The sequence below is a fragment of the Sturnira hondurensis genome, unplaced genomic scaffold (genome assembly GCF_014824575.4).
Source record: "Sturnira hondurensis isolate 20B ecotype Veracruz unplaced genomic scaffold, ASM1482457v3 Scaffold0023417, whole genome shotgun sequence".
Classification (NCBI taxonomy): Eukaryota; Metazoa; Chordata; class Mammalia; order Chiroptera; family Phyllostomidae; genus Sturnira; species Sturnira hondurensis.
This window is the reverse complement of record NW_028096048.1, coordinates 57,712-67,123: the sequence shown is the minus strand read 5'-3', so window position 1 is coordinate 67,123 and position 9,412 is coordinate 57,712. Positions and strand designations below refer to the sequence as shown.

General features: G+C 40.3%; 1 protein-coding gene across 1 annotated transcript; it reads left to right on the top strand.

The window, feature by feature from the left end:
* Positions 1 to 957: 957 nt before the first annotated feature.
* On the top strand, positions 958 to 1,965 carry OR52B6 (olfactory receptor family 52 subfamily B member 6). The gene has a single exon (XM_037037753.1). It carries the CDS (start codon positions 958 to 960, stop codon positions 1,963 to 1,965), a length of 1,008 nt encoding a protein of 335 aa, XP_036893648.1.
* Positions 1,966 to 9,412: the final 7,447 nt, after the last annotated feature.

Below are 9,412 nucleotides of genomic sequence, written 5' to 3'. Positions count from 1 at the left end.
AAGACTTCTCACACCATCAGCTCCCAAGCCTTAGCATGAATCAGAACCACCTCATGGCCTTGCTAAAACATAGATTGTTGGCTCCAGCCCCACAGCTCCTGATTCATTAGGAGAGTGGTAGGGTCCAAAAAATTTGTTAAGTTCCCCGATGACACTGGTCTGGGCTCCACACCTTCCTTCTGGGTGATAGCCCACACTTCAGGGTCACAGAGGTGACTCGGTTTAATTAATAAGGTTTCCACAGGCAAAATTAAATTTAACACACTAAGACCACCACTATGCTCATTTCAAAGACCAGAAAATTATTAGTCAGAAGACAATGACTTGTCCAAAATCACACAATATGACAGCAGATCTCTGACCCGGGGGTTTTTCACACTTTGTGCAGTGTTATTTCTAAATGATGCAGCTGCCTTCGCTGCCTCTGTACTTGTCAGAACACCTATGACGGGGGGAGAAAGATACGCAGGGTCTGCATTGCCCACTGGCCCCAATCCTCCTCTTCCACAGCCTGCTAATCAGAGCAGATTGTTTTTTGATTTGGACAGCAGCCCTTCTGTGCGGAGACTGGGGCTTTTGCAGTTCATTACAATTTGCATACCTATAGAGACTATACAGACTGTTTTTTATTTTCTAGCTATTCCTGCTCTTCTCAGAACCTGTGACACTGAGTCTGGCAATGTTTCTGAGCCTTGTGCTTCCAGGAAGTCTTCTAGCTGTATGGAGACCCTCCAAATAAGGACACAGAGCCTGTCTGCGGTAGGGCCTGTGACTGTGCACTTTACAGAGCTTGTGTGACTGTCTATAGGGAAGATGCCTGTGTGTAGAGTTCATAATGGTTGGAGAATCTGTGTGTGTGTGTGTGTGTTCGCGTGCGCGCGCACAGACCTTGGAGTTGTTTGCAAGCTTTCATATTCACTCTGCTAACGTTTACTAAGTCTATGCTATTTCTCTCCGATGGTACAGGAGAAGGTTCTGCAGAAAATCATGACTCCCTTATCTGCCAGCAGCACTGCTGTTATGAACAGCTCTGACACTCGCATGGAAGGCTGCCTCCTCACTGGCATCCCTGGGCTGGAGCATCTACACATCTGGCTCTCCATCCCCTTCTGCACCATGTATGTAGCTGCTCTGGCAGGCAATGGCATTTTAATTTGTGTCATTCTCTCCCAGCCAAGCCTGCATGAGCCCATGTACATATTCCTGTCCATGTTGGCCAATGCAGATGTCCTGCTCTCCACTGCCACAATGCCCAGAACACTAGCCAACTTCTGGCTAGGTTCTAGACACATTTCCTTTGATGGCTGCCTCACCCAGATGTTCTTCATCCACTCCCTCTTTGTGGCTGACTCTGCAGTCCTACTGGCCATGGCCTTTGACCGCTATGTGGCCATCTGCTATCCTCTGCAATACGCCACCATCCTCACAAGCACGGTCATCAGGAAGATTGCTGCTGCCACCCTGACCCGCAGCTTCATCATCATATTTCCGTGCATCTTTCTCCTCAAGCGCCTGCACTATTGCCGGCTCAACATCATTGCGCACACATTTTGTGAGCACATGGGCATCGCTCGTCTGTCCTGCTCTGATATCTCCATCAATGTCTGGTACGGGTTGGCAGTGGCTCTACTCTCCATTGGCCTGGACATCATCCTTATCACTGTTTCCTACATTCACATACTCCAAGCTGTCTTCCACCTCTCTTCTCGAGACGCCAGGTCCAAAGCCCTGAGCACTTGCGGCTCTCATATATCTGTTATCCTACTCTTCTATATCCCTGCCCTTTTTTCTGCCTTTGCCTATAGATTTGGCAGGAGATACATACCACGCTATGTCCACATCATTATGGCTAATCTCTATGTGGTCATCCCACCGATGCTCAATCCCATTATTTATGGGGTGAGGACCAAACCAATTTTGGAAGGGGCTAAACAGATGTTTTCAAACCTTGTCAAGGAATCTTAACTGAAGGCTTTCAACTTGAGCTCAATGTAATCCCTTTTTACAGCTATTAATTGTTCTACATCCTCCCAATTCTTCTCTCTATATCTTCCAGTTACTTTGTGTCATTCTCACCCATGTCCTAACTTATTTAAATAAATAAATACTCAAATTGGTGCTCATTGGGTTGCAGAGGGGTTAGGAGAGGATGGGTAAAAAAAGGTGAAAAAGATTAAGTAGTACAAGTTTCCAGTTATTAAAATCATCACAAGAAGGCAAAGTACAGCATAAGGAATACAGTCAATAACATAATAATTATTTTTGGCGTCAGATGGGTACTAGATTTATCGGGGGATCACTTGTAAGGTACATAAATGTCTAATCACTGTTGTACATGTGATACTGATGTATTATATGTCAACTCTAACGGAAAAATAAATTAAAAATCAACCCATCATGGAGTGATTCAGCTCAGGCAGTGGCACTGAGACTAGACGGCTCCCGAAGACTGGAGGGAGGCATGTTAAATCTCCTGGTGCCGACTGTAATTGGCTGTCTTCATTTTCATGATTGTTTACTGAAATAAAATAATGTCTACTCTTATATAGCTCTTACCAACTCCCAATATAGATTAGTGGACATTTTTGATACTCTTTGTTTACTAACAGTAATGTAATAATAGTCTAGAAAATCTACAATCAACAAAGATTACAATCTTTGTAATCTCTCTCTAGAGGTGGTTTCTCATATACATTACATTCTTACAATAAAAATACGTCTGTAGTATCATGTGGAATTTAGCAATATGCCTTAAATGCCTCCATCAAATGCCTCATTCCCTTTGACCTAGGAATTGCTTTTCTTGGAATGTAGCTCAAGAAAATAGTCAGAAATGAGCACAAAGATTTATGCAAAAGTCATTAACACCAGAATTATTTACAATAGCAAAAAACAAAATGGGAACTAGGTTTAATAACCTGCATGAATAATAATAACTAAATAAATACTGCTATATAATATATACTTACTATCAAACATTGGTCAGTCATTAGAAGTAATGTTTATAGAGAGTTTTTATTGATTTGCAGAAAAGTCTCTGGTAGAATATAGAATATAAAGCAGTGAATACAAATAAAATAAAATAAATATTCTATTAAAATCCACATTTGACTTACTTTTTTAAATCTGTAGAATACCCACCTCACTTTTTTTCACCTATTATTCAAATGCCTTCTGACCCCTCATCATTTCAAGAAAAACTAAATCGGGAAATGTGATAACTTACCTGGTATCTACCATCCAGATAAGACTTTTCTCAGTATTCATTTGCATTTTCTCCTTAATGAGTTACCTAATTCCTTGCATATAATTTTGACATTTAAATTTGCCAGTTGAACATCCTTCTCACTATGTGTACCCCAAAGAACTCTCATGTCTAAAAATTCATAATCTCATGAAATGATACTTTTTATTACTAGCTACACATGTCCATAGTCACATATGTGTATACACCCAAGTTCAGAGATGCTAACACACAGTAACATATGTCACTGGGCGCATCAGTTTATTAAAATGTAAATAATTGTATAGGGATAGAGAACTCTTTTCCATCTACTAATTATACTTTGTATTTAAAATGTATATTCTTCATTAAAATGAGAAGTCAGAATACCTACTTATATCTAACAGATGTTGATGTGTGTATTCTTTAATGATTTTAAAAGAAGTATGAACTTCTCTATGTAATTTGGTAGCTTGTTCACTAATTACTTATTCACACCAGAGACTATGTTAGCCTAACATAGTCTGTGATTGAGAAGAGCTACTCAGCTGGAAGTTTAGTGCAAAATCAGCTCATCCTTGACAACTTAGTTCACATCTCAACTCTGTCCACTGCCATACCCTGCCTACAATGAAAGATCCATTGTGTTGGGTACTGAGCATATTGGCTCTTGTTTTATCAGAGATCTTTTTATGTTTGTTCCTTCCTAAGCCTTGTATAGACAGCATTCCTTAAATGAAGGGGTAATTTTCAAACACTTATTCTCTCTATTGTCCCAAAGCATAGAGCCTGCTCATAGCAGATATGCATATCCAATATTTTCAAATGATGTTACAAGTTGCTAATTTTTTCCACTATAGAAGGGGTCTTAAAATGCTAGAAAAGATAATCACAAGTTTGATGAAAAAGAAGACAAAGGCATAATTAGAGTATGCTTAATTATTCGCAAGAGAAATACAATTAAGACCACACCAATATACAAATTCTTACCTACCTAACTAGCAAAAATTAAAAGGATTAACATTGTGTTGGCAATGTTGTGAGAAAACAGGCTCTTTCACAGACTGCTAATGAATATGTAATATAATATAATTTGTGAGATTTATCACTTAATCCAGTGTTGTGGATCGCTCTGCCTGGTTCTAGGGATTGTAACTCTCTATCCCCTGTGGCTAAGGATGAGTGAGCAACGACCCCTGGAACATGAGCACAGGAGACAAAGCTTGTCTCTGATAGCAAATGCTGCTTCAGTTTCCTCCCTGCCCCCAAAGCATGGTCAGCATGGTCGATGTCCATGGTGGGTACAACCCCTCAGAGGAGGGGCAACCCAGGCCAGACATGATCTCGTGGGAGGCCATCATGGAAGGACGGGGGGGGGGGGGGGGGGGCGACGGGNGGGGGGGGGGGGGGGGGCCTGCAACAAAGAGCAATGGACTCTCACCCCAGGCTTTGAGATAGCCTGAGTCTTCTGGAAGAAGCGCTTCCTGGCTCTAATCCCCTTAAGCCTGAATACCTGATGGGGAGGGGTGCAGCTTCTTGCCTTGCTAGAGCTTGTCCTGGGGAAAAATCTGGCATCTCAAAGACTTCCTGATAAACCTGTGAAATCTGCTCTGCTAAGAGTGCTTTCATTCATATGTTAAGGGTTTGAGCAGGAAACCCTAAAACTCTGTTCCTGACAGACTGGCTCAGACTGAACCCTCAGCTTTCTTTGAAATGTTATCTACTGTTTGATCCTTGCTGCCTTGTATTCCTGTGTATTACAACCCAATAAAAGCCCTTGGAGGAAGGGCCTCAATGCTTTTTTCCCCTGAGAAACTGGCCACCTCTCCTCCCCAAGCAGATCATGTCTCAGTCATGTTTACTCTCATCTGTGGCACACGGGAGCACTTGTGAGGAAAGTTGCCCCCACAATCTAGAAATCACATTTTAGGAAATTACCTTTCGAATATATTGTTACAGTACAAAACAACATCTACATAGGATTAGTCATCGTGGCAAAATTTTTGTAACTAAAATGTTTAAACAACTTCATTTAATCCACACCCTTATGCTTGCCAGGAGTGTAACTGTTCCCAAGCTACCCAAAGGCTTCAGAGTCAAATTCCCTTGCATGAGAGTTGCAGTCACCATATTCAGTGCATACTAGTTATTTGTGGGGGAGCTATACTTAACTTCTTTAAGGCTTAATTTCCTTCTCTGTAAAACAAAAGGCAATAACACCTATTTTACTGTTGTTTTTTAATATATTTTTTAATTTATTTATTTTTTAAGTACAGTATTCTGTCTCTTACTCCCATCCCATCCCCCTACTTTACTGTTGTTTTAATTGTTATTAGCTAAATATAAGAAACAATAAATGGCATATTAATGAACATTTTGCTGCTTTCATTTTTTTACTATTACAAAATAGCTGAAATATACTTCTTGTGGGGTATATTTGTGTGCACCTCTAGGAGAACTATATTTTATAGGTTAAATGCCTAAAAGTGAAACATTTAGATCACAGATTATGCATATTAACTTTTGCTAATTTATTAAATGTTTGTTTTTATTTCAAGATAAAACTTTTCCCCTATATCTTATTTTATTATATTTTAATAATGTAATGAACACATCCTATTAGTAAATAATTATATTTAAGAGAATGGACAGCAAATTTTCTCTGATGTTATTTCTATAAAAGTTAACATGTTCTTGTCCAGAATTAAAGGGAGAATCTGACCCATTTTTGTGTGTGTGTGTGTATAATAAAAACCACCTCCATTAAGAAACAACGCAAAAAAGACTTGCCTTGTAGACTGAGGACTGAGAATCTGAGAGGGAGACTGAATAAGGAAGGTGTGATCAGGAAGGTATAACACAGTTTATGTAGGGGTTTGAGAGATTTCTTCTCATTGAGTCACTACTGCTCTCCTAGGTCTCTGTCTCAGCCCATCTCTAATATTATCTATGTTTTTATCCACTCATTCTTAGTTACCCTGAGACTGCCCAAAGGAACCATGGCTTTAGCATTTTAATTTGACAAATTTTAAAGGAACTGAAATTGAAAAACAGTGAGAAAAAGAAAAGCGCAGTCTCTTCCCCACCCAGCTTGCATTTTTCCAAGCCTCACAGCCCTCAGTTTCCTTATTATTCTAACTTTTAGCCCTAGAACAAACATGCAAAGACTTCAGATGAAATTTTTTTCTGAGCTGCCTATTGATGATTTATTTATTTACTTATTTATTCTTTCTTTCTTCTAGTCATATTAATGAGAATTTTTTTAAAAAACACCTTTTTTTGCCTATGTCCATATGAATTATTACATGGTATGTATGTACACGCAGCGATTCCGTAAAAATATGGGGCCCCAGAACAGATTGGGCACTTAAGGTTTGAGCCAAGAAGAGGCAGGGGGGCAGGTTGTGGTTTGGCACTTGAAAGGAGAGGAAGGCAATTCACATGGATAGAAGATGGAAAGCAAATATTTACTAAGTCAGTGTTTCTGGGCATCTTTAACAATGAGAGGACTTTGATCAAAGGAGCCTCACTAGGCTCCTCTCTGCCTATCACACCTAGTTCCTATTAAACTACAGTGATCTATATGATAGCTTCCTTCCTACAGCAGGTCATCTATCATTCTTTTAGGCAGTTAGCGGTAGGGTCAAAGGTTTTTCCTGGGTCTTTTGTGTTTTAAAAATAACGAGTTTAAAATAATCAATAACCCACAGAGGCATATTGTAGTGGGGCAAACTTCTTCCACTCACTCCCTTAAAAATCACGCACATTTCTCTTTTTACTTTCATTCTTCATCTCATAATTCACATACCTATTCTTCTTAATGTGTTTCATTAAGATGTGAAAGTAAAAAACCTGAAGGCACATCTAGACATACTTATTCCTAATTCCCACATATGCCCTGTTCACAAATTGCAGGGAGAAAAAACCTTTTTTTTTTTAAACAAATTCATGCCCTTTTATCTATACGTAATAGCATCTAGTTAAGCACTTTTCCTACATACTAAAGCAATAGGTAGACATTTACTCTCCCTGAGTTTGGGCATTTTTGTTGCCTCCAGTCTTTTTGAACCTGCAAACTGCAGCTGGTGATCTTTTCTCACACAACATTTAGTCATTCAGAACATGTCATCTCCCACCTGCCCCTACTGTCACAGGTGGGCACTGGTGATCGGGACAAAGATTTGAACCGAACACCCAGAGTTTATAGCAGAGAACATGGGAGCAGGCCAACTCCAAGCAGAGACTGACCTCACGGGCTGGAGGGACTGTATTCTTATAGGGCAGGTCCTTCCTGGCTAGTTTTGGTGGCTTTTACTGTGACGAGTAGTTGTAAAGCTACTGCACATGTGGTCTCCCATGGTTTTCCTGGATTGGCCGCCAGGGAAGGCGGTCCCACAATGTTACCTAGTTGACCCCCCCTTCTCCTGGGGTCCCCCTGTACTAAGTTCACCTTTCCCTTCGCCAGAGAATTATAGCTCTCCATGTTAGAGACTGGTAAAAAGGAAAGGATTTATTCAAGTTATTCAGACTTAAGAGTAATGACTTAGTGTCTTCATCAAAATCCCACAGTCCCTTAAAACACCCACAAACACATGCAGTCCTTCTTCCCCCCTTTGCCCAGTCCAAGGTACCGTATCTCAGGAAAAGAAATAGAAAGCAGCATGGTGGTTGTCTGCTAAAGCTGCATGATGATTCTTCTCATAGCTGCAGGGGGAGGGGAGTCCCTCCACGCTGGCCAAAGCCACGTGGTTCTCTTTCCTAAAGCTACAAGGTGATTCTCGGTCACTTGGCTGCGAGAGTCCCCATTCTGGCCAAAAGCACCTGGTTCTGTCCCCAATGGCTGCCACGTCTGTGTTTAAATCCCGAGCCAATCTTCCTCTGCAGTCCCATTTCCGACTCCTCCCACAATGGGCTACATCCCCCCCAACCCAGAACTCCCATATCCTCCCAGCTTTACTGGGCTGCTGCCATAGTGAGTCTGGGAAGGTGTGGCCCCATGGTGTGGAGCCAATCAACTCCAAGCTCTCACGCAGGCGCTGTAAGAAGGGCTGGGAAGTTGCCTCCCAGTTACATCTTGAGTGGAAGTCACTATTCTCCCTGGCTCAAGGCATGGCCACAGCTATTTAACATATCTATGAAACCAGTTAAAGGTTACAGATATGTTAAATGACCATTCTGGTTATCTGAGAAACTGTTGCTATGCAAAACTCAATGGCCCTGCTCAATGTATTCCATCCCCCCAGCTCAGACTTGTGGGGGTGAGGACATCCCATATTTTTTGTAATATTTCCTGGACACCCTGAGTTCTGGACCCCATTGCAAGTTCTTCTTTTGGGGACCCCCTGGCTGTACCCTGCAACACTACCATCACTCACACAGACGCACACACCAATTAAAACTCTTTAGTGGCTTGCCACCAATGTCAAGACAATCAAATGGGGAAGAAAAAAAATGGTCCTGAGACAATAGGACATCTACATGAAGAAGAATGAAATTGGATCTCTATCTCGTGCAATAAAAACTAACACAAAATAGATCACAGACTTAAGTATAAGAGCTAAATTATAAAACTTATAGAAAAAAATATAGGAGCAAATCTTCATGACCCTGGATTAGGCAAAAAACATTCATAAGTATAACACCAAAAGTACAAGTAACCAAAGAAATCGGATATCATCGAAACTAAAAACTTGTTCTTCTAAGAATGCATTCAAGAAAATGAAAAGATAACTCCTAGAAGGGAAGAAAATATTTACAAACCATATACCTCATAAGAGACTTGTACCCAGAATATAAAAAGAACTTTCAGTAACAAAAACACAAATAATCCAATTAAAAATTGGCAAAGGATCTGATCAGTCTTTTCTGCAAAGATATGCAGATATTAGTAAAGCTTATTAAAAAATGCTCACACCTTTAGTTGTTAGGAAAATGCTAAGATGTCAATGAGATACCACTCACATCTATTAAGATGACAACAATAGAAAAGATATACATTAACAAATATTGGCACCGTTGTGGAGAAAATTAAGAACCCTCTAATTTTGCTGGTAAGAATGTAAAACAGTGCAGTTACTTTGGAAAAGTCTGGAAGATCTTCAAAGTGGTAAATACAACAATTTTATTCTTAGGCTTATACCCAAAAGAAATAAGACTCCTAGGTTTACCAAAAAACAAAAACCAAAAAAA